This window comes from Trypanosoma equiperdum, assembly GCF_001457755.1.
Source record: "Trypanosoma equiperdum strain OVI genome assembly, contig: ctg_1192, whole genome shotgun sequence".
Classification (NCBI taxonomy): Eukaryota; Euglenozoa; class Kinetoplastea; order Trypanosomatida; family Trypanosomatidae; genus Trypanosoma; species Trypanosoma equiperdum.
In genome coordinates this window covers 162,603-187,311 of record NW_027123163.1, presented here as the reverse complement: position 1 = coordinate 187,311, position 24,709 = coordinate 162,603, and the positions used below count along the sequence as shown (strand labels likewise).

Genomic DNA, 24,709 nt, shown 5'->3' with positions numbered 1-24,709 from the left:
ATTTGGGAACTCTTTCCAGTATGCTGGTTGTTACTCAACATTCTGCCGTACGCTTCTCGTATATATATTTTTTGTTGAGGTTTACTTATGTATTTCGCCGATCAGTGTTTCATGTTTTTTTTGTCATTGTTGACATGGTTGGTGTTTTTAACTTTTTTTTCTGTTTTCGAGACGGCAACAACTCCTTCCGATAATGGTAAATTTTTACTTTCTTGAAGAAGTGTTCTTTCTGTTTCATTTTAAAAGAAAATATATGTTACTTGCATATTTCCTCTCCCCTCATCTTGCTTTTTTATGTCTGTATTCACGTATATTTTACATAACAGTTGATGGTGCGGAGAGACAGGGATGTTTGGGACCCTCCGGAGGACCGACAAAACGTGCCGCCTCCTCCCTCTGCGTTTCAGCTGCACTTTCAAAACCGTGCAGTTATCATCGGGAAGGACGGTAGCAACGCGCAGTTGATCACAGCGGGACCAGTCAAGTCACTGAAAGTGCCTCCCGTTGCGAAGAATGGTCCGCTGGCTGCGGGTATAATAGAACAAAAGCACAAAGCACCCGAATATATGGGTGGAAAACCAACTATAGTGGGAGGTATTCGTGCACCAGACGAAGTGGCAAAAAGACCTACAAGAGGACAGCTGCACCGTCCGTGCCCTGTTGTTGCTCGACAAGGTGCTGTGCTTTGTAAGGACAGAACGGTACAACGACCGCTGAATGATTCAGCGGATACCGTAAGTAGCGGTGCACTCGTTGGCGCGACTGCCGTGCAGCCGTCGACATGCCCGAGTGTCGAAGACAACATTATGTATGAACCGATGGCCCTGCCACCCCGGCCGCAGCTGCTTTCTCTCTCGAATATTCCGTCTTGTGGAGGAAACGGCACCGCTGATCCGTTGAGCTCTTTCATTGCTGATCGTACCAGCTCTGATATTAACCCATCGCCCTCTCGTGGCCCTGCCCGCCCGATAGCTGATTCCTTGGGAGTTGCACAAAGACTCGACCTGGCGCCACACCCTTTGACTCAAGTTCGGCCGCGCATTGTAAATGGTTACTCCACATCCCTTATGCCTAAACCGTCGAAGGTGGCGGAGGTTTCACTAACTCCTGGGGACTCTCCCAATCGGTGTGGTGGCATCAGCGGCCAAGTTGAGAATCGCCAAGGCGGTTGTGGCGCTTCTCCCCAAAGCAGTGAAGACGGTAAACAAGCGAACGCGTTGCGCGGCGATGCGATTGTACCTCCTATGTACCAACCAATGGGAAAGCTTCTTCAAGACATGTCAGAGAATGCTTCATATAAGCACAGGAAGCCCTTTTCAAGCCCTGCGAGGTCTACAAGTGCTTCAAACCCAGGAGGCGAAGATAAGATGAGAGTAGGTGATACCCCGATACATCCAAAGCCGCAGCGTGCAAAAGAGATATCTGGTAATGATCAGCACCGAAGACCGGCATCACACCCTAGGCGACTACAGCCACTGAAACAGACACCGCTGAATAACAGCGCGTACGCGGTGAACAGTTTTACCACCACCACCAACACTGATGAAAGGGGGGATACTACTGGTGATGGAGCAGAAGAGACTGAGAAGAAAAGAACCATAACGTACAAACCGCATGGTCTGAAGGAGTACAAGGCATTGATGGAGGAGGTAGCAAATCGCAAGCTTGGCAGCCTTGGGTTTGTGGACACTGAGGAGCGGCAAGAGGCGAGAAGGCGAATGCAACGGCAACGTGAGTATGGAGTCCAAGCTGAACAGCACATAATAGAAGATATCCGTGAAAAGCAACAACGGGCGCAGCTACAGAAGCAGAAAAGTAACAATGAAGAGGATGGCGCTCAGTCGGCCGCCGCGACGGAGGCAACGGCTGTGATTCGACAGCCGCCCCCACCCGAGCGTGTTCAGGCACAGCAGCGAAGGGCCCGCGCACTGGAATATGCTCGCAATTTACCCCGTATAGTGCCGGCCACTTCCAAGAAACCTGCCGGCAGTAGCGATTCGTCTCCCTCGGAAGCTCGCCGGCGGGAGTATTCCTCACCTCGGGACGAAGCCGCACGTCAGCGGCGTCAACGGATATTAGAGTTGGAAGCGCGGCACATGATGGACCGTGAACGCATCACCGTGGTGAAGCGACAGCTCGGCTTCCAGTAACATTCTTTTTTAAATGCGCAGTTTTGTATTGGTCATTACACGTAGCCAATGCCGTTGGTGTGTGATGTGGGAGGCCAACAATAGCAGAACACAGCGAGGGAAACAAGAGACGGAAGGCAGATTGGACCATTTTTTTTATTTACTGTATTATTCATACACAGGGCACTCACTTTGCTCCGTTTCGCTGTGCACAAGTGATGTCTACGAGTGTCATCGATACCAAGGGCATGTGCGTTGCGTAGACGTTTTATATTTTAATATATTTGCATACAAAACGTTTTCGTTGTTTTGTATCTGGCTGACACAGGTTGAAGAATCGAAGGAAGCATTACTTGATTTCCTTTTAGGAGGTTGAAATAGACTGTAGTGGTTTACTTCACAGTGGGGAGGGGGTATCGGGAAAATGTGCATTATTTTTGTTCATATATTGTTATGTTGTTACGCATGTTGTGGTGGCATATGGTATTCATATACGTGTACGTTGACAATCGGAATGTGTCTATATATTGAGCATTCGAGCTTTCCCCCACACTTTGTTGCGCCGATTAGTTGCGCTTGTCATGCAGTTATATTAGAGAGAAAGGGAAGAAGAAATGGATAAAAAGAAGAGAAAGGGAGAGCTAAGTAAATAAAAATTGTTTACTACACCTGATTAGTTAGTGATCTGCGTTTTATGCACATAGCTACGAACACTTCCAACATTTACGTTGCTGGATTTACCATTAACCCGTATCTACAATGTAATCTCTTTCATTTTTCATCTTGGCATATAACTTCACCTTTTCACATAGCTTCCCTCGTTCCTTCCTTGCATAGGTTACCCTCTTTTTTTTTTTTTTGCAGCATATTCCTTTTCTCTGGGTTGAGTTACTGCTTCTGCATTAATAAATAAATAAATTTGAACACACCACAGTAACAGGGAATCAAGTCATGGACACTACAGGGAATTCTCCAGGCTTAAAACCTGGGGAATGTGAGTCCATTTTGGATATTACGCGCACCGCAATCGCCAACGGTCATGTGGACCTTGTGCAGCGCCAGTTCAACAAACTTGTGGACCGTGTGATAGACCTTTCAACGAGAATTATTGAGGCAACCAGTAGTGCAATGGAAGACAGAGAAGTGACGTTTGTACGGCATGTTGACCCGCTGATTTGTCCGTCCGGTATGTTAGCGAGGGCCTCAAGCACTACTCATCCGCGCGAAGGTAGTAGCAGCCGAGGAAGTAGCGTAAGAAGTTCCGTGGGGCATTTGGGTAAACCACGAGGGAGCCTCGTGTCCAATGGTGCCTTTGGGCGGCGGGAGTGGAGTTTGCCCCTTTCGGACAATGGTAGCGGTAATGGCAATAAAAACTCTGTACTGAAACGGAGACTGAGTACTGTCTCTAAAGACGGCTCTGTTGGGAGTAGCCAACGACGAATGTCCATAGGTGCTGACCTTAGGCGGAGATCTAGCGTTTCGCATTTGGCGAGGAGGGAAACGTACAGCACTGACGAGTTTGGCATCAGCCATAACACTTGCCCAGGGAGGCTACAAAGTAGTGCAACCGGTATCGGCGTGTGCAGCGAGGAGAGGCATGATGGTCCACCCCCTGTTACTGAAGAGGAGTTAACGGATGAGGAAGTTAAGGCAACGCTAGCGGTATTGGAAGAAGGGCATCCTTCCCTTCAAACGTACTACGAGCTGTTGCATGTGCACTCATGTAAAGATGCACTTCATTGTGTAACGGAGGCTCATACGAAGGGAGCACTTATCATAAGTTCACAGGCAAAACCAGAAAACGTACGTGACGTGCAAGAAGAACCGCAGGAGCATTCGTTGTCTAACTTCTCCGTGTGTTTCGTTAGCGCGTTGTTCAGCCATTATTCGGATCGCTGTGGTAAATCACAGGGCGCCTCGTTGGATAACCATCGGGAAACAACTGTAAAACTGGAGAGTGCGGAAGAGAACTCACTGGGCGGCTCAAAAGGGGGTTCAACGGAAGAAGCGGGAAATATTTTTATATGCACAAATGCGTTCTTTCAAAAGCAACCAAGCCCGGGAAAGCAAACAGCACAACCTTTAACTCATTTGGTGCGGGAAGTGACAACCACACCGAAGGAGTCGCTTAATTCGTCTGAGAGTTCGGTTGATGGAAAAGGAAACCCCAGTGAGAAAAATGGTGGCCCCACCAACTTCGTACCTGTAGAGTGGCATCCTGCTCGCTCCGCTGAGCTTGCGTTGCGCAATGATTCTATCGTTATGCCAAGGACAAATGAGCGTCGCGACGTAATCAAGGTTAGTAATGAATGCGGTAGTGAATGGTGTACTAATGGAGACTCGACACCTGGTGGTAACGCCTTTGTTGTGAATTGTACCGCTTCCACATATGCACTCTTCACTGGACTTCCACTTCTATCTTCTTCGGGGATTTCCGGTAGTGGTGCCGATGCGAACTGCTGTATTGCTGCTACCGAAACTGCAGTACCTATGGCGGCAGTTGAATCTTCCCTCGAGGGGGGTGACAGCAGCGCCAGCACTACTCATACCGGAAAAAGTGGTGTTTTGGGTTGTGAAACTGCGCGCGAACTTAGTGGGAGTCGCCTGACTATAGAACTGCGCATCACGAAGTCGCCATCATTACAAAGGTAACTTAAGCCTGGGGATAGCACGGAATTGTTCCGATGCTTCATATAATATATATATATATATATAGTATATGTGTGTGAGCACTGGCGTTTTTTTTTGTTCTCTCGCTTTTTGTACGTTCCTTTTTATTAATGTTGTGTGTCTATCTATTCTATTTTGCGTTGTTTTTTCTGTTTTTTTTTACTTGTACCTCCCGTTTGTCCTATAATACTTTTTTTTTGTCAAATGTTTATGTGTAATAGTTCTTGTTTTCCTGCTTCCTGTTTTTAATAATAACAAGCGAATATATATATATATATATATATTAGCAATGTGATGTATCACTCACGCACCGTCCCTTCTCTCTCTATCTAATGTTCCCACTACTCTCTTCACACGTGAGAGTTTTGCAAACAAAATTATGAGAAGATGGTACTCATATTCCTTGTGATTCGTGGTGTTTTCCGTTGTGTTTGTTGCTTGATTGCCATGTCGTTTTGTCTTTTTCGCTATGTGTATGCATGTTTACCTGCACAGGCTCGTCTACTCACTGTTTATTGCATACAATTATTTTCCCTTTCTATTTTTTCTCTTTCCACGTAACATGTAAATTTATATCTTTTCCTTAGCAGTGTGCAGGCGCTACAAGTGGTTCAAATGGCAACATGGCGACGCCCCATTACGTTGCTATATGGAAATGTCCTGCACCGGTCAGTAGCTGCCCGCACGGCAGCGGTTTCTGACTTGTCAACACCTCTACCCGTCGTTCTGTGCGGCTCAAAGCGAGGCGTAAAACTATCGAATCCAATAGGTAAGCAAGGTAGCCAACATTACGGTACAGAACCAAAACTGGAGGCAGGAAAGGATGTACAAATTAAGCATACCGAAATGTATGATGGCTACACCGATGACTTCGGTGTCTTCAAGGAAGGCCCTCCCATGACGCTTCGACTGGAATACGTGCGGTCCCCAGACCATGGTTTTTCGCAGCAACTTTTGCAGAAGGATATTTGGTCTCCATTTCAGGTGAATGCAAATATGATGATATATACACCCCTGTATTACGATTGGCAAGGGTTTTCCAGCCGCGATTACTGGGGGCACCGCTCGGGAACGAACCCAGGAAGTAAAGTGGTGATGGGACATTACCGCCGTGTGGAGGAACGCTCTTGGGGGTATAGAATTATGGTGAATCACAAACCACAAAAACGTGTCCCCAAATGGCTTGCGTGCATTGTGCACCTGCCAAGGAAAAAGAAGTTTGTTGGTTTCTTCCTTTACGCTAATGGAGCGTACGTTGCTGAGCTTCTTACGTACAAGCAGCTTCCACGAATATGTTACAACAAACGATCTAGCAGCGGTTTACCGACGATAGGACAAACTGTATCGCTTAGTGAAGTGACTTATGGCAAGGAACTGCACTCGGTTGAGATGTACCCCGGCCACGGAGGTGTCATTTGCCGTGCAAGTGGCGCCGCGGCGGTTGTGCTGCGTGGCGCGGAACCCAATCTTGTTCCATTACTCCTTCCCTCCAAGGAGGTGCGTCTCTTTGATAATGAGTGTCATGCGGTGTTCGGTCGTCGGGCAGGTGTGATGTATCGCTACCAGCGAAACTTCGGTAAGAGGAACGTGGAGGAGTATATGCCCCACCGACCGAAAGTACACTCCAAAACAAAAAGGGTTTCCAGTCACCCTGCTGGTGGAGGTAATGGTGGTTCTTCAAACTTGTTGGTGCCGTTAGACTGGCGGATTCACCCGCGTAATTGCGTCAAGACGAAATATTGGCTGTCAGGTTACATTCTACGAGGTAGACAGTACAATAAAGGTCAGACGGTGGCGGACATTAAATCGAAGACATACAGTTGGGCTAATCGGGATCCTGTTTACAGGTAAAGGTTGAGTTATTTGCGGTTGTGGCGTTGTCGGAAAAACAAGCTGACGTAATATGACCGGTAATAATGAAAAGAGGTAAATTTATTCACGACGTGAATTATTTCTTCGTGCCTCTTGTCGAGCCTTCCTTTGTTTTTAACGGAGGAGGGGGGGGGAGGCTTCATATGCTTCAGTGTGGTACATCTGATCCCTATTTCTTTACCTTTCATTCTGTTGTTTTTGTTGTTTTACAAACTACTACCCGCGATAGGTTTCTCCCCACTGTACCGCCTTTTTCGTAGGCATGTTCGCCACCGAGGCTGCGATCAGGTAATTTGTGGCTCCCCACGCTTCCCAGTGTCGCGCATCATTGCCTTTTTTTTTTTTTGAAACATCTTCCTCTTACTATTTACAACCCTTTCTTCAATTTGTTTCCACTTTTTCTCTTTACACGTTGTGTGTTTTCTCGCTTAAGGAAATAAAAGAAACCAGGGACCATCAGGGTTGTCACATCTAAGGACTTACTATTGCTGTTGTTATTATTGTTTGTTTGTTATCGTTTACTGTGTGGTTAAAGGTTACTGTTATCATTATCATTATTATTTGTTTTAGTTTTTTACTTGAACACTTACGGCTAAAAAAATACAGCAAGAGGAAAAGCCAAAAAAAAAAAAACGTTTCTTTTTTCTACGCACACCGTGTAGTTGCTGTTGTCATTGTTATTACTATTATTATTACGGACTTATTGACAGCTTGCGTATTAGCAGCTGGGTAGTGGAAGAAAACATTTAAAAAAAAAAATTATTGCTGTCACTATATATCAAGAGTTGGCTTTGCGACACACTGGAGAAAAAAGAGGTTTCGTTCAAACCGAGGAGAGTATAGATCATTTGTGAGCGAGGTTTTGGCATAGGGAAAATAAGAGGAACTGGAAAGCAACTGGTGTGTGCAGGCACTTTATCTTATCATATGAGGTCTGTCATGATGCGTTGCGCAACGGGCCGTCACATGGCACCACTGGGCCCTGCGTGCATGCAGTACGCAACTTTGCCTAACCTTAAGAAGCCAAATGGAGCAGCAGCGGAATTGCCACCGCTTCAGTTCAACTGGAAAGACGGATGTGCACCGGTGCTCAGCCCACGTCAGTTGGAGCTGCACTACACGAAGCATCACAAGGCGTATGTTGACAAGTTGAATGCACTGGCGGGAGCCACATACGATGGAAAAACTATGGAGGATATTATCGTTGCTTTAGCTAATGATTCTGAGAAGAAGGTCTTGTTCAACCAAGCGGCACAGCACTTCAACCACTCCTTTTATTGGTTGTGCATTACACCCAATGGGAAGCCAATGCCCAAATCCCTGGAGTCTGCCCTCACTGCTCAGTTTGGTTCAGTTGACGGTTTTAAGGACACGTTCATGCAAGCGGGAGCAAACAACTTTGGCTCTGGCTGGACGTGGTTGTGTGTGGACCCGAAAAATAAGGGTAAACCTCTTGTAATTGATAATACCAGCAATGCCGGGTGCCCAATCACAAAAGGACTCCGACCCGTCTTCACAGTGGATGTGTGGGAACATGCATATTACAAGGACTTTGAAAACCGGCGCGTGGATTACCTCAAGGAAATTTGGACTATTGTTGATTGGGAGTTTGTTTCAAGGACGTATGAACAGGCTATGAAGTAACTTCAGTGCCTCTGCAAAAGGTCAGCTTATCCATTAATTTTTTTTTTCGGTGCGCGCCTTTAACTTTTTAAACTTTACTGTTTTTTGATGCTTCTCACGGTTTTGACTCAACTGTCTCCCTTACTTTTATAGTTTAGTGAAGATATTTCTGGAAGGAGGTTGTGCTTTCCGTTCATGGATGTGCGATGCAGCTGTTAATTAAGTTATACGCAACCGAACGTAGCTTGATGTCTCCCACTTTTTTTCTTACTGTTGGATCGGATGCTTAGGTCCCTTCACAACTTTGTATTTTCCTCCATGACTCTTATTTATTTTTATTTATTTTCCTTTACTCGTACATTTTCGGCACCTTCTATAATGATTCTATCGTCCTCTGGTTCCTATTTGCTTCTTCAGTTCAAAATACCATAAACTTGTTCACATTGTAGTGGAAGATTTAGTAACCGGAGGAGGAGGAGGGGAAGAAATGGTGGAGTTTAGAATGGGGAGGGAAAATGTGTAAATAATGGCGAATGGAGAAAATAATATGAGGGGTGGATAGGGTTGCAACTGCGAGTTGATGAAAGGGTGGTGTATATTTTAATGAGGGCGCAAATAGGGATGTGAAACGGCGGCACAAGGGAAGGGGGGAAGGAAAAAAAAAGCAAAAGTAGATCAATTACCAGCTGTGAAATCTATATGGAAAGATGCCACCTCACGGCGGTGGCGTTGGTGGGGAACGAAGAAAATAAAAATAAAAAATGTAGCGTACGATCTTACATGGACAGCTGTGCAAATCTTCTTTCTTCACGATTCTCTTCTCCCCATTTCTACACGATGTTGTCGCTACTGCCTTCATTTTTATTCATGTAACTTCTAAGTTACGTTTTTCCAAGTCACCTTTCGGTTCTTTTCTTCCCTTGCACACTTTCACATCTTCAAATACCTTCGCGCATTCTTCTGTACCCACGGGGACTACGGACCTAATATATATATATATATATATATACAGGAAGACGTGCCAAAAATCACTTAGGGATTTTTTTCTCCTCCAGACGTAGGTATCTTTTTTGCCGGTCAAACAGAGCGCACAGGGGGAGTAGCCGTGCAATAAGTTACAAGGAAAGTGTTAATTACTTTCGTTTCTTATCCACTTCAATCACTTGTGGCTGGAAGTAGTCATGCAGAGCCAAATGATGCTCATGCAGGCTATGGAGCGCTACGGGATGCTTGATCTCGCAAATAGTGCGCTTGAGCAATGCTGGGACATATGTTATGACCGTAACCTCACCAGACACGAATTAGTTGAAGGGGTTCTACCGGACGCTAAACTACAAAAGATGGAGGCTTGCCAGCGGAAGTGCATCGCACGGCACTTTGAGGTTATGCGTTTGATGAACGCTTCGAGGGAGCAACGGGAAAAAGAGATGCTGCAAGGGCTGCCCCCGGGATCCCTCGGTATGGAGTAGCACCTCCCCCCTCCTCCCTCCTTCAATAAACATTGGTGTCGCGTGAGGAAAAGTTTCTTTATTTTGGTTTAAGGGGAGGACAAGAGTATCGGCTTCCCAACCACCTCGCTTGGAAACTGATATAGCAGATGTTGGTTACCAAGGGCGCGGTCGGGGGTTCTAAATGCGCTACGGTTATTAGTGGTTTGTCGGTGGTCTCTCTTGGGAGAGTATGGCACGCAGAGAAGGTGTCTTAATGTGAGTTAAATTAAGGGTGACTGGAAAGGATCGAGGGCGTTTTTGCGGATGAGCTTATAGGTGTCTATGGCGCGGAGGTCGCCGATTGTAGTGAGTGACAAGATAGTTGGAAGGGGGATGAATGAAAAAAGACACTGTATGAGTGCGAAAAGAGTTGCTTGTTTCATTTCCCCCGATTTTACAGTTGAATAAATCATTCACGTATAAAACAAGCACTTTACACACTTTTTTGAATGACTGCTAACCCTCGCTGCAGTGTTAAAACGTTTCCTGTGCCACTTTATGGCACTGTTAGCCTGTTTTGGCTACTCCAACTCTCCTTGTGGCACATTCAGCATTACACCTTCTCTGTTTTTGCTTTAAACAATGAGGCACTCCCCTTTTACCGTTATCGCATTGCAGGGATTAGTCATAACTATTGTGGGAAGTTGCCCATTTCCTTGTGCAGTGCCATCCTCTTCACAGTGAGGTCGGACTACTTACAAAAACAACTACTTGCCCGCGTGCACACATCAAAAAAGGTCCGAGACGGATATTCTTTGGATTTGATCTAATTAATAGTTTTTTTTTCGTATTTTCGTTTACATTAGCGCAGCACACCAATACGAGGAATAATAACTTTCCTTTTATGGCCGGACGGCTACGTGACTCTCTATCGACATATTTTTCCAAACATATTGATTGCGGTGACTGGCGCGCCTGTTTACGCGTGCTCCGTGGGTGTGAGAAAGCCAGAACCTCGCTTCGCAGCCTCCCATACAAAACACTTTTCCCATTTTTAGTAGCTAACGGACAGTGGGAATTTGTCCTCCGTTTAAGTAGTCAGTTCATCGCAGTGAATGAAAAAACTACCCCCACAACTGCGGGCACTGGTGCAGTGACTACTGATATTAAAAAAGATGATGAGGATTTGTGTAACGTACTGCTTGGCGCCGCTCTTGCGTCAGAGGCCGTTATCAGCATGGGGAGCTGGCGAGCGGTGGTGATGCTTGTGCGACACGCCACTGAACAAAGGCTGCAGCTTGAGCCTGATATTGTACGTAGTGCTCTGCGTGCTATGGACAGCTGGCAACAGCATGGGAGTGGACAAAGTAGTAACTCTAACGAATTTTCAACATTCGAGACTGATAAGCGAAGGGAACAGTTAATGTTCGCAAGGAATATTCTCCTGGCAAATGCATCACTTACGGAGGAGCACTCGTCAGTTCGCGCTGTTGATTTGTGTAATTTAGGACCACACACGAAAACTCGAGTAATTCAAGTTGAACTGCTTCTTGGCGTGCGTGATGTGTTTGAACCTTCAGATCAGGCCGATGGTCCTGGTAATAAGTCCCATTGGCTGAAGTTACAGGGGCAGATGTCAGACTGCTTCACCTCATCGTGGGAAGATGCAGTATATACGTTACTGCGTGTTTGCACGTACCACGAAGGCACACCAAGGGAGGTAGGAGTAGAGGGAAACGGAGTTTGCGATAACCTGACAGAGCGCTGTAGTTTAAACTCACTGATATCTGCGGTCGCCAACAACGCTAGCCTTCGGCCCCAAGCAATGGAACACGTTCTTCAAATCGCTTTGGAACAGATGCTTGACGGTTGTGTAATTCGCGATCTACCCACTTACATGATGAGTGAGGGAAAAGATGTTAAAAGGGATGATACGGCACCTTCACATTTCCTCGAGTGCAATGCGGCGAACTTACTCTTGTGGTGTGCACAGCTAAGAGAAAACTGGGGTGCAGCAGTCGACACAGAACTATTGAAATGGAGGGCAGTTCTTAACTTGGTTATTTTGAAGGTTGAGCAGCGGAGGCGACAGTTTGAGTTCCGGTGCTCCCCACATCTGCTACCCCGGAAGAGCGAGGAGAAGCATTTGCAGGAGGATGCCACCACATTGATACGGTTGTGTGCTTCGGCACGTTTAGTGCTACTGGACGGTGGGGATGGGGAGAAGGATTGCTCAGTGTGCCTGCTGGACAACTCTGAACTCAAGTACGCGCAGCGTGTATTGCAGCTGTTGATGTCGCACGGCGCTCTTGTGATTGCTGCCCTTACTCATGAGCACGAGGTTGAAATGAGAGATGCTATCGTTGGGGTTGTTGTCGATACCGTCCGAACAATTATGACCGCATGCGTTAATAGTTGTCGTGTTATCGATGGATGCCGGGTTATTCGGCAACCCACTTTCGGCGATGTTTCAAAGTGCTCTGCCGATTCACTTTCTTTCGACGCAAATTCTGTTCGTACGGCGATGCGGAGAAAATTTTGGACTGATGTGTTTTTTCCAAATAGCACTTTGTTTCTTCGCCATGTCCAAAAAGAAGCACAAGGGGATGAACTGCGTGTATGCATCGCTTGGCAAGAGCTTCTACGAGAGCTTTTTGCTGAGACGTCAGCGTTGGCAATGTGGTTCGGCGCCGATAATTACGTGGACCGCATACATAGAGAAAGTGAAGCAGGAAAGACCTGGGTGGTTTCCCAAAGCGGCGATGAGTCGACAAATAAAAACCGTCGCAACCGTAAGCGGGACCCACACGTTAACGTTGACGATGACATTATTACGGAAGATCTATCTCCTGTCAGTGACGAATCCATGAAGCAAATACAGCAACTAGTGGAGTTTCTCAGCAGACGGTTTACCGTGGATATTTGTGGTGTCTCTCTCAGAGAGGGTGGTCGTTTTTACCACCAACATCGAGATGACAATCCCACTCAATTTCGCATGGGGTCTGACTCCTCAGTTGTAGTCCCCGGGCTATCAGAAGTGCTGAAGCGTCAAGAGAGTGTAAACGATTTAGCTTCCATGCTTGCGCATACTCACATGGAAAGAAACTCAGTCTCCGTGCCCGACATCACTGCCACGCTGGGCACACTCGTTAAGTCCATAGCGGACTATCGTGTAAAGGGGTTGCTGGAGCATATGCTAAGGTTGACAAAAAACAAGAGACTTCAAATGAAAACTAAAGAAAAGAAGGAAAGGTGGCAATTGTGCCGGGTTGCTGTCGCCGCTCTTGTGCACGAAAGTGGTGTCTTTCCCCCAAATGAAAAAACACGGCTCGCGGTCAACATTCTCGAAGGCACTGAACCGAGCGAAAAGATGTGGGAACTATCTCTAGCCCTTTTCGCTGAAGCGACTATTTCTATTTGTGCTCAAAAACCGTGTCACAATCCGATAGCAGGTGATTGTAATGAAGTGGTGGCAGTCAATAATTCGACTAACAAGAGCACCACTCTCGTGTATATTATGGACGTGTTGGTCTCACAAACAACCCCTCCGCGGTGGCGGGAGGCCTTGCAAGTTGTTGAAACTGCTAGTGAAGCTGCTTTACGCTACCGCGGTGCAACTGAACGAAGCGTCACACCGGCAAAGAAGCTTCCGTTGAGCGAGAGTGAGCATATTGACTTGTTTGAAACGGTCGATTCACTGAAGCAGCAGCAACAGTGGGTTGACGCAGTGTCTCTGTTCACACAGTATGAAGCGAGGCTGCTGAGTAGTCACGACATAGCAGGGTTTTCTTTTGCTTTTGCACACGCTCCACTTTCCTTCGTACGCATTGCGTTGTTGGCGTTGGGTCACCAGCAAAGTCGAGGGATCGCACAAGCGGCGTTGACGGCGTGTGCGCGGCGTGTGAGGCATCTAGAGCACCGAAGTCCTCGCCATAGGGGGCAGGGCCACCATTACAAGGAAAGAGCTAATCAAGGAAAGGAATGTAATAGGCGTGGCGGGGATGACACTTCGTGTGAGGAGAATAAGGACGCAAGTACGGCAGAAGATCAACAACGACGGTGTTTTGTGTTGCACGAGGTGAGACATATTATACTTCTAGCGCTTCAAGCTTGGCCGGTGCCTGTTGTCAAGGAGGTGGATTTTACCTTTATTTGGAAAACGGTGCTGCAGGGGTGTGGAGGTGACGTAGAAATGGCGTATTCCTTACTCAACCGGAGCTTCATATACAAGTCACCGGAGCTACATTCAGAGATAGTGGAACTGACGCATATGCTTGATTTGTGTCATCGTACCCATGATGTGAAATCTGCGGCCTCCGCTTACAGGGAGTTTCGCAGGAGGCGGATGGGTCTTCGAGTTCCAGAGGAGAGCATGCTGAGACTTCTGGAGTTGTGTGTGATGGGTCTCAATGATGAGCAGGTAGTTGAAGTGGATGGAGGCCACGCCACACTGAATGAAGGAACGTCGTGGTTACTAACTGTTTTGCTGGATGTGTTGAGTATGCACGACTCGGCGCTTTATCTTGATTCGAAGCATAACACGTCTGGAGAAAATAGCGTGTTTGTACGAGTCTGTGTCGTGCTTTTCAGCCTTAGGAGCGCAGCAACGTGGGATTCTAACGGAGGCAATATCCGAATAACGTCTGGCATTCCTTTCTACAATGACAAAGGTTATCACACGACTATCACTCCGATTTTCACCTGCGCTATGAAACGGGGGATGCGGCACCGTGCGCTCTCTGTGCTTCATATCTTACTTGACCACTTGGTTAAAAGCCACACCCGGTTTCTGCGAGATATATCGAGTTTCGTTGGAGTGCTTTTGTCGATTCCTCCCGATGTTACTAGTGAGAGTTGTGCAGGGTCGGAGGCACCTTCCGAGGAGGCATCCTTTTCAGGACTCGTTGAGGTTTTGATGGTGCATGTGGAAGAGTTACAACAACAATTCGGTGATGTTGTGCCAGTTGCCAGTTTGTTTTGGCTTAAGGTACTACATTATTCGTTAGCGGGATGCTCTGTCGGGCGTAAGTTTCCTGCCCGGAAAAGCAGTAATCTCTCGCCGTTTTGTCCCTCGTTGTTTGTCACTGAAAACAACGCAGCAGCTATCGAAGCGGTAGACTCGCTTTTGAAAGATGTGGTGACGAAAGCGCTCGATGAAACGTGCCATCGTCTGCATATGATACACAAACTGGGAGAAGGTGTAAGTGAAACCTCCTACGTGCACTCACTTCGTAGAGAATTACTTCCATGCTCTTTTGATGCCATCATTTACACGCTTTGCCGACATTTTGGAAAGCACCCGTCACTTTCTGCATTTCTCTCTGGTGCTGCCTTGATGCTGCAACAACTTCGTGAATTACCAACCTGTCCTCCCGACAGTGCTGACTTTACCGCATCCTACTCAACAGTTGTGTACGGTGCGGTATCTTTACAAGGAATTCTTTCTGGTTTCTACGCTCGGCAGTCGTTGTTGCAGTTGGCGGTTGGTGGGCACCCTAGTGGTAGCTTGAGTGCTACAGTTGAGGGAACATTTGCATGTATGGCACATAAGGCAGCTGAATATGTATTCTCGTATGTCAAACTACTTTCCGCTTGGATTCTTCCGCTCGCACGCACCGCGGAGGTGAACAAAATTGAAGTGGGAGGCTCTTCAATTTCTTTCATACATACAGAACACGTGCGTTTCCTGATTCAACTTGTCGCGAAGGCGACAGGAACGTGCGCTGCTTGGGGGGAGTCTTCTCACAAGGAAAAATGTATGTTTAAACTACAAAGATTGTGTGATTCCCTAAGTCGGCTTGTTTTTGAAGGTGCTGGTACCTCCAATTTTGGTGTGACGTGGAGCACGCGCATGGTTCTTCGGGTACTCGATAGTGTTCTTCGCAGGGTGACTATCAAAGACGTTGAATTCAACAACCTACTCAAAGAAGCAGCTGTACATGCCGTGGATTACCAAACTTCCAATACCACAGATTCTCTTCAAAGCGCAACATTGGCTGTCGCGCTGATAATGCTAGAATCAGCTATATCGATGCCGAACAATTTTCTGCAGGACGCTGTATTGATTCTTCCATTTGATGCTAAAGCAAGGGAGTTGCTGCAGGGAGATGCATCTCTTTTGACAGTCCTTGTGGTCGTCTGGTTGATCTTCTTGGGCGTTTCTCCCTCCTTGATCCACCGCGTTATGAAATCGCTGGTTCCGTTCACACCACAATTTATCGCAAATGCTGAGCAGCTCCTTCTCTATTTCTTACCTTCGGCGATGCGCATTACCATGGTATCCGAGTTGCTGCGAATGATTATTTGTTCGGGTGAGAATTTGGTGGAGCTTCTCGTTCTCGGTGTGCTTGTAACCAACAGGCAACGTGATGAGTATACTAGTCTGCATGCGGAGGAGGTGGTGTTTTCTGTTATTAATGCAGTGGGTGCCACCGTACCGAACAGATGGGACTTAGCACTCGCCGCAGCGCGTGGCTGTTCATTGGTTTTGTCGCAGCCGCAGCGAAAAGAAGTGAGTGATGCAAATGAGGTTCTAGTTAGTAAGGCGAAACTCTGGGAAAGGCTAGCAGTTGCCATCCAATCATGTGGACCTTGGCCCCGGGGTGTGGCACTTCAAACGCTCCTTGAGGTTCGTTGTGGGTCACCTTGTTCGGAGGGGCGCAGGGATGATAAACATCACTCCGGTCTGCAGCAAAACTATGTCGAACTGTTGCGGGCTACGTCGGACCTCAATGCTCACTTTAATTGCAGCAGCCTTGCGCCCCCACAATATCGGGGACCCGATTCGTCGCCGTTGCGCCTGTTAGTGCAGCGTCGGCATCAACAGATATTCCAGGCTGCATCTATAGTGCTGGGAAACGCACGGCAAAAACACGACAGAGAGGGCCGACAACGCGTCTTGGGGACACTTTTGAGTTGTGATTCGTCCGTACAGTTTGTAGCCTGTGAACGTATGGCATCATTATCTCATGGGATCGGAACTTCACCCCAAAAGCAACGGGGCCGGGATCGTGATACATTTGATTCGTGGATAGTCGACTGCGTTGCATTGTGGCCGTGGGAAGCTATAAGTAATGACACTCAGCACTTTATTATTTGGAGTTACGCTACTTTGAAGGTCACAACAGCTTTGGGACGGCGGCTCCAAAGTGAAGAGACTCAACCTCTTTTGGTGTCGCCCTCCATGGCGTTGGAAACACCTCCCACCACCTCCTTCTCTGTGGAGAACTCGGCGACCGTGCCTGCCACCACAGTTGCTGCTAGCTCAGTTACACTGAACTTTCCACGGGCGTTGTTTGGCATGTCTTGGGCCAAGGAACTTCGGCGAGAACAGTCGGAAAGAGTGGGTGCAAATGGGTCAAACGGGTCAGATTTCGTTATTCCTTTCCCCTACGACTGTAAAACCATAATGACTGTGCTGCGTGGGGATGGCTATATAACAGATGTAACTGTTGAAGACACTCTCCTCGCCGTGAGTAGCGGTTTCAGTTGTCTACAATACGTTTATGCTCTTTTCAGTAGTGGGGGGCCTGTGAAAGAGGAGCGTGAGTTGCTTTTGTTTATTGCTGGATGTTGTCGCAGCATGCAGGAGGTCGCTCACGCGGTTCTCAAACGACTCAACGGCCCACCACCGCTGTTAGACGCTGTGATCAGCATGTGGAATGTTTTGTGCATCCGTCGCGTGGAGTTTGGCGGCCTTCAGGAGTCGACTGACGTAGAAGGGGTGGCGGAAGCCCCTCTCGATCACAATACAGCAGCGTTATTTGTCGTTTTGGCAGTGGGTTCGCTAAGACGTAGTGGGGATTCATCATTTATTTCTAAGAATGGCACCCAACAACAACGGCAGCTTATTGCTGAGATGTTTGCGCACACTGCTATTGTTTGTGGTGGTAGCCGGAATCGTGAGTGGGAAGAGAAGCAGGGACATTTTGATGAAGCACTGTTTAGAAAAAGGTGTGTCGACGTTGCGGGAGCTGCTATTCGCAAACTTGGGCTGCAGAAACATTGGCATGTACAGGTTTGTGAAAGTTCTTTCTTTGATGACCATATTAATTTGGCGATTCGATTAGTGCGTGATGATACCACGTGGATTTCGTTGTGGCCGCCTATGTCGTTGGAATTGTCGCGTTGTCGTCGGTATGTCGATGGGGTTCTTTGTAGTAATTCAGTGAAGGTGGATGCTTGCCAAGTTCGCCACCCCAAAGCAATTTGTTGGCTAATGGAACAGTGTGTCGCCGCATCTTCCCGTTTTCGTGGAGAGAAGGCACGATTTTTCGACGTCATCGGCTTGCTTGACATTTTACAGGGTTACATTTTGAGGGGAGTTGCTTATTTCACTTTGGTGTCACCAGAGCGAAGCACACAAGTGAAGGTAGAGGACAGTACGGCGGCTCCGCTATATGTGCGTGGAACAGCCGCTGGACTCGTTGTTGATCAATTTGCCTCTCTCGCTATCAAACGATGGTCACGGGAACCGTGTCATTGGTCGGGCCACGCCAACATAGGAGTATATGATGTTATTCGTAACTTTGTGGATGCTATTTTCCCACGCACAAGTCGCATTTCTGAACCGCCTTCCGGGGCGCACTCATTCCTATCGGGTTATGCACCAGTTAGTACAACTGGAGTGGTTGCTCTCACGCAGTTGCTTGTGGTACGCGAGGACCTTGAAGAACGGCGCACCGTCGTTGTTGACCACGTGGTGTCGCTGCTAAAACTAGAGCAGCGGCGCGAAGCCACACGTCTACTGGTAGCTAACGATGTTAAAACTTCCAGTTGGTCAAACTTTCCTGATAATTTGGGAGTTGAGATTGGTAGGTCGAGGCAACCCTGTGATTTAAGGGACATGTTATTGTTTCATGTACGGGCCCTTGTCGCATCAGTTCGTTTCGTTAATCCTCTGGGATGGCATCATAAACGGCAATTAACACTTGATACTGCATACACCGCGCTTTTAGACTTTCTCCTACTATACGACGGAGGTCAACTGTCGTTGAGGGAAGTGGATATTGTGACAGGTGAGGTGGAGAGCGAGTTGGAGAAGATATTTGGTTCTGGCGTTCGCAGGGTTATTCTGGCGTCGCGGCCAAGACGGACAGCAGTTTCCCAGGATGAGGCTGTAACAGTTGAAATGTTGCTGGATTTTTTGAATGGTAAGTGGAAAAAGCAAGACACTAGAAGGCGGCGACAAGAAGTTCGGTTGCACTACAAACTGCACGAAATACTTGCAAGCCATAACGGTGGTGATGTGATCGCTGGCACTCCAGAAATATTGCTTCTGGATGGTGAGGAAATGAAGGGTGCAGAGTTTTCTGCGCTACTATCCGCATTCCCCGATACATATACTGTTGTGCAAAAAGCACTGTGGAGCGCCGCCGTTGTACCTTCGCATGATGTCACATTCAAAATCCTTGATGCGGCCGTCTCAGGTAACGGCGACGTCGGTGCCATATGTGCGGCCCTGCAGGTTTTTGCTACAGTTGCCCCCTACATGGTGGTCACAACGATGATGCTGGAAAAGGTGCTAGTTTTGTTGATCGAGGCGCAAAAATATCGTGTCTCTAAGAGCTGTGGTGCGCTGTGTCGTTCAACCCTCGACTTAATTTTGCGTAGATTCCAGTACGTTCCACTAAACACCCCAGAGGCAGTAGCGATGATGGCTGAGTTATATGCATTGCTCTCTGCAAAGAGCCGCACTATCTCTGGTATGTCAGAGATCGAAGAGGTGGAGTTGGAGCACCTGCTGTGGCGGTGCGTTGTGGAATCGGACCGGGTCGAACGAGCGCCACTCGAGGATGCTTTGTCTCTTTTAGAGTATCACTCTTTAAAATCTGTTCATCGTGGTTGCAGGCTATTTCTCCTTTATAGGAATAACAGACCGCACTACGACCCACCATTTCTTCGCCTTGGCCGAATGCTAGACGCTCTCCTCATCTTCAGAAAAACCCCAAACCAAAGTACGCATGTGTGCCTCACTGAAGGGTTGCTGAAGTCATTGGAAAAGGAAGCGTACGCTTCTCCCATGCATGCTAGTTCTGAAGAGATAAGGCTTCTGCCATGGCGCCGGTCGTTACGTTTCATGCCTGACAACAGCGACGAGTGTGGTGTCGAGGGGTTGCGGTGTCGTTTTTTTATAGTTATCATGACGCAGCTTTTTTTCCTTCGTAGTAGGGGCGTTAACGCTATTCGTCACCTATGGAAAGAAGCCCTTGTTTCTATCACCAGGACTGCAGAAAAGAATATGTGGTGTGTTGTAAGTGGAAATGAGCACTGCCGCCGCGCGACCGAACTTGCGCTTCGCACCATCCACATTGCGCAACCATTAGATCAGTGGGTGCCCGCCCTTAACCTAGTGCAGCGCCTCCCCGCAGTCTCTGCTGGCTCAACTCTGCAATACTTTCGTACAGTTGATGAGGCACTATCGGAAACGCTACGCTACGTACTTGGAGCTTGCAGCATGACTTCCATCCCAATCGCAGTCTTAGTGGAATTTCTTCGCTTCCTTGCTGCTAAACCACCCTTCGTACAACTCATTAGTAGAGGGTGTAACAGTTCTGTCCGTCACCTAAACTGCGCCCAAATGCTTGCGGACCTCACGAAGAAACTGCAGAAACACCCATATTTGGGATGGATAGATGGCCTCGCTGTCCTGCAATCTTTGAGCTTTCATCGGCCGAACTCAAGTGATGTAACGAAGAAGACGGATCCAAAGAGTGACAATGGTGACAAATCCTATATCATTTTGCGCGAAGCAAAGGCAGCCTTTGTGACCGCGACAATGCAGCGGATGTACAAGCGACAGGCATATGAACCTTTGCTGAGGTTTGTGGAAGCAGCACAGCAGACAACAGATAACCCTCGAATTAGAGGACGCGATACTTTGGCGATGCTGGAACACGCAGCATCAGTTGTTTTCCCCATCTCTGCCGATAGCAACGGGCCGTGGGTGATCCTCTCACTTCTGAATGGCACACTTATTGGTAAAACTGTGGATGATATGCTACGGGAGCAATCCTCCGGGACCTTATCGAGGAAAGAACGGCACCTGCATGACTTGCTGCGCAATGGTCAAACTGGTGACGCAGCTGTTGTTGCAAGACAGGCGCCTCAGTTACTTCAATCTCGGGCAACTCACGACGCCTGCGTCAGTTTGATACGGCGGTTCCATCACAGTGCCGTCGTACACTTCTATGACGAGTTGCTTCATGGTGGGCAGGACGGAAGTGAATGCATGTACGCGGCACCGGCAACATACATTCAGTGCTACGAACGGGTTGTTATTTTTCGCAATCTCCCCGCGGATTCGTTAACATTAGCGGTAACCGCGTTCGAAGTCGCATCTAATTGTCCTAGCGGACTTTCCGAGCGCTCGCAGTGGACAGGGGTTTTTATAGCCGTGGCATGGCTGAGGGCACAAACAAATGATTCCGTTTGTTTTGAGCCACTCCGGTTGACACTTCGGTGGGTGCAACGAGATGTGCCGAAAACTGTGGAGGGACCACTGAGTGTTTTGGAAGCTACTGTGCAAGAAATACTTTCCACTTGTGAAGCTGCAGAGGGCAATCAGATGGAGAATGACAGAGAGGGTGTTACCTCCTCAGCATTGCGTATGCTTTGCGTGAACCGCACCGCGGCTCGGCTGCTCGTGGAAATCCTTTCCGGCGTGTTCCCAACCACCACTTCTCGGCTTTGCGGGGCGCTCCAGCGTGAATACCAAAAAGTAAAGCTGTGTCCACCCACTGAAGAAAAGAATGAATGGTTAGATTTCTTGTGCTCCACAGCTGCGTATAACGAGGCACTGTACACGAACAACGAACAGTATAAGTTGCTTGCTAGAACTCCTTCAGATACAAAGCAGCGCAATACGATACTTTTTTGGCGCAATCGGGAGATATTTCGCGCCAGACCTGGCGGCGGAAGCAGTGATTGGCTATCAGCCCTCGCAGCGTACGTCTCTGCAAGATCCTATATCGGACGGCCGTGCGTTACGGCAGCGCAAGCAACGCAGCTAGTTAACCTAATGGTGGCTAGCGGGTCCCTTGGAGTTGTTGTTACTGCAGCGCGCGATGTGTTTTTGTTTTCACCTGAAGCAGTTCCGTTGGGCGATTCCGTGAGCACTGCCGACTCAATCTGCACGGAAGCCTTATCACTGTTATTTTCTGGGTTGCATTCCATGAAGCGTCAGGCTATCAACTTCGTCAACACTGAGACCTCCGAGAAGCATCTACCAATGCTTTTGCAGAATACGCTTAACGAGCTTGAAATGCTTAATCATTTTGTTGAGGATGTTTTGGAACGATTGCAGGAGAAAGAATCTGTTTCTTCTACATCGGGGATCGGAGCGTTTTGGGGTAACACGGAGCTGGGGTGCCACATGATTGGCTGTCTCGCACTAACGCCCATAGGAACCGCATCAACCACTCGTGGTAATATATCAGCCGCCAATATTGTTTCGTCGCTTGAGCGGTGGCGGTTGCTGCTTTTGTGTGTTCTAAATGCATTGCCCCCACACCGACGGCACGCCAGTGTACTTAACGCCGTGATGGTTAGCATCCGTGACGCGTTTGTGATACTCAACAAGCTCCAAAAGTGTCCCGTTCCCGCAGTGACCGGATGCCAGGAGGCGCTCAAAGGGTTATGGTGTGACGCCTTGTCTTTGGTAGCAAGCAACAATGAGCTCCGTCGTTGTTTCTTCAGTACTGGCAAAGGGTGTAACCTTTCTCAGCAGGGTATGCTGAGGCAGGATGTTGTTGATGCACTCTTTCATTGTGCAAGTCTTACGGGTGACAGGGGATTGAATGCAATGAAAGCACTGTGCGATTCCCTGGTGCGTCCTCATGGCATTCGATTGTCGGAGGAGGCGATGTCACTTTTGAAGGTGGCGTGTATTAATAATATGGACCAGAAGCATGGCTTACGATTCCTTGTTATCTGTGAGTCACTTCTGGGTGGTCCTCCGCTTGTAGCACAGCGGCAAGCAGAACTGCTAGCGGATGATATGGAACTTCAAGAATTGGAATACCTTTCAACCGTTGAAAAAAAATTGTCAGTTGATTGTGCCAAACTTGTCTTTTTGGTTGAAAAGAGGCGGGCTGCAGGCGTTCGGCTGCAACGGAGCCATTATCGGAAATTATTCCTCCTTTTGGAAGAACGCGGAAAAGGCTTGAAACCTATTGAGATGGCTGATGCGGTAATGTTCTTGTACTTTTCTCAACTTCAAGATGGTAGTACACCGGATGTACGAGACGTCGAGAGGTTACTACATGTACTCTCACGAGCTGCTGTGCCTCCTTTACTTATACTACAATATGCGAAAGCAATGACGTTAATCCCCTATGCACGAACCGGACGTAATACCGGGCAGAAGATATCTTCCTTACCACGCTCAGAAACGAACGCATATGAGGTGGGAGAAATGCCTTATTTTATTCCCTCCGAGGAACTACTTGTCCTTATCACGGATGCGGCATGGAAACTACGGTTTGCTACACAAGAGGGAGGGTGTGCTTCAGCTGATGAGACACAGGAGGGTATTCAGATGTTCGCATCGTTCCTGGAATGGTCCACCCAGTTCAGTCGCATTCATTGCTTCAAACCTAGTCTCGTGGAGTCAATAGTGCTGATTCTATGTACGTTGCCGGAAAAGGCGTCTATGACACCAAAAACTATGGGTAATGAATCCCATGCTGTTGCCGTTACTCAGCAATTTTTAGGTGACGTTAGGGTACTACTACCCATTGCCTTATCACGGACATTTGGAGGTCATGCCTTCAGCGAAGATGCACAGTCCATTTTCCAAATGAGCATGCGCTCTTCGGGTGAAAATATTGGCGGGGACCGTATCCAGATTCCCGAATTGGTGCAAAACGTCATTCCCACGCAAGAATCCCTTTGTGAACTTCGCAACACTGCTCTTGCAGCGGCGCATGTCATTAAGCAACAGATGATGCTTCACAGTTCTCTTCCAATTTCATCGTCGTTGTTGTGCCGCGTGTTTGCTGCAGCGGTCGCGGGGTGTGGTTCCACGAGGCTCTCCCCAACACTTGAAGTTCTGAGCCAAATCGCACGGGATGATAAACTTATTACTCCACCGCTGCGGTATTTGCTCGCTTTAACCGTCGCGGAGCAGTCAGTTTTGTGGGATCTTTTTTACAAAAGCGCTTGTCCCGACGTGGAGGTCGAGGGGGTGACAGCCGCGGTTGTAGTTCATTATGTTTCTAAGGCTTTTGATATTGTTCGTCTATGCTTTGCCCCGAAAGAGAGTTTGACGCTTGGTGAGGTGTTGCTGCCATGCAGTTCCGGGGAAGGTGCCGAAGATTGCAACGAATTTGAAGATAAAGGGGATTGGGGTCAGGGCAGAGGACTGTCGTGGGAAGAACGGTTGGGTGAAGTAAACGGCGAGCCAACTTCCACACGCAGTTGCGACAACGATCTGCTTCTCTGGGAAAAGTCATTACAACTTTTTGGTGTTTTCCTTCTCAACGCACGTCCGAAAGCCGACCTCTCTGTTCCATTCGTGACACTGTTGGAAATTCTTTGCCGGTGTGGGCAGTGGAGCTCGGCTTGCAAATATGTCGCACGAGTCGGTGCGCCTGGCCAGCAACCACTGAGGCGAACCTTGCAAGCCCTTACCAACCCTCCTAAGAGAGAAAGTGGGTTCGACACATCGGTTAACGCGGATGATATAGACACCGAGAAGCTCCTCTCACAGCATGTGGTTGTTGACGGTTTTCTTCTTGAACGCCTGGTTAGGACAGTGTACACGGCACATCAACTATGGCAAAGGCAGCATGTAGTGAATACAGAGCGCAGTAACAACATACCCCTGGGGTTCTGGCGTCTGGCCCTGCACCTGCTTGAAGAGCATAAATTATTTGTGAAAAGAAGCCTCATCGCCTCTGATAGCGACGCACGTAATGGAAAAGCTCATTCTAGTCTATCGCCGTCCACTTTTGCAGTGATGATGAAAATTCGTCCGCAATAAAC

At 48.0% G+C, this 24,709-nt stretch overlaps 6 protein-coding genes across 6 annotated transcripts; all 6 read left to right on the top strand.

The window, feature by feature from the left end:
- Positions 1-329: 329 nt before the first annotated feature.
- TEOVI_000704500 (ADG2, putative) lies at positions 330-2,150 on the top strand (the record flags this gene model as incomplete). Its single annotated transcript, XM_067220677.1, has 1 exon — positions 330-2,150. The coding sequence occupies one exon, from the start codon at positions 330-332 to the stop codon at positions 2,148-2,150; it is 1,821 nt and encodes a 606-aa protein (XP_067076778.1).
- Positions 2,151-3,080: 930 nt separating this feature from the next.
- On the top strand, positions 3,081-4,781 carry TEOVI_000704400 (uncharacterized protein; the record flags this gene model as incomplete). The annotated part of the gene is made up of 1 exon (XM_067220676.1): positions 3,081-4,781. One exon carries the CDS (start codon positions 3,081-3,083, stop codon positions 4,779-4,781), a length of 1,701 nt encoding a protein of 566 aa, XP_067076777.1.
- A 633-nt stretch (positions 4,782-5,414) lies between these two features.
- TEOVI_000704300 (50S ribosomal protein L2, putative) lies at positions 5,415-6,650 on the top strand (the record flags this gene model as incomplete). The annotated part of the gene is made up of 1 exon (XM_067220675.1): positions 5,415-6,650. One exon carries the CDS (start codon positions 5,415-5,417, stop codon positions 6,648-6,650), a length of 1,236 nt encoding a protein of 411 aa, XP_067076776.1.
- Positions 6,651-7,598: 948 nt separating this feature from the next.
- TEOVI_000704200 (iron superoxide dismutase, putative) lies at positions 7,599-8,315 on the top strand (the record flags this gene model as incomplete). Its single annotated transcript, XM_067220674.1, has 1 exon — positions 7,599-8,315. The coding sequence occupies one exon, from the start codon at positions 7,599-7,601 to the stop codon at positions 8,313-8,315; it is 717 nt and encodes a 238-aa protein (XP_067076775.1).
- A 1,160-nt stretch (positions 8,316-9,475) lies between these two features.
- On the top strand, positions 9,476-9,763 carry TEOVI_000704100 (Tim10/DDP family zinc finger, putative; the record flags this gene model as incomplete). Its single annotated transcript, XM_067220673.1, has 1 exon — positions 9,476-9,763. The coding sequence occupies one exon, from the start codon at positions 9,476-9,478 to the stop codon at positions 9,761-9,763; it is 288 nt and encodes a 95-aa protein (XP_067076774.1).
- An 865-nt stretch (positions 9,764-10,628) lies between these two features.
- On the top strand, positions 10,629-24,707 carry TEOVI_000704000 (microtubule-associated protein; the record flags this gene model as incomplete). Its single annotated transcript, XM_067220672.1, has 1 exon — positions 10,629-24,707. The coding sequence occupies one exon, from the start codon at positions 10,629-10,631 to the stop codon at positions 24,705-24,707; it is 14,079 nt and encodes a 4,692-aa protein (XP_067076773.1).
- Positions 24,708-24,709: the final 2 nt, after the last annotated feature.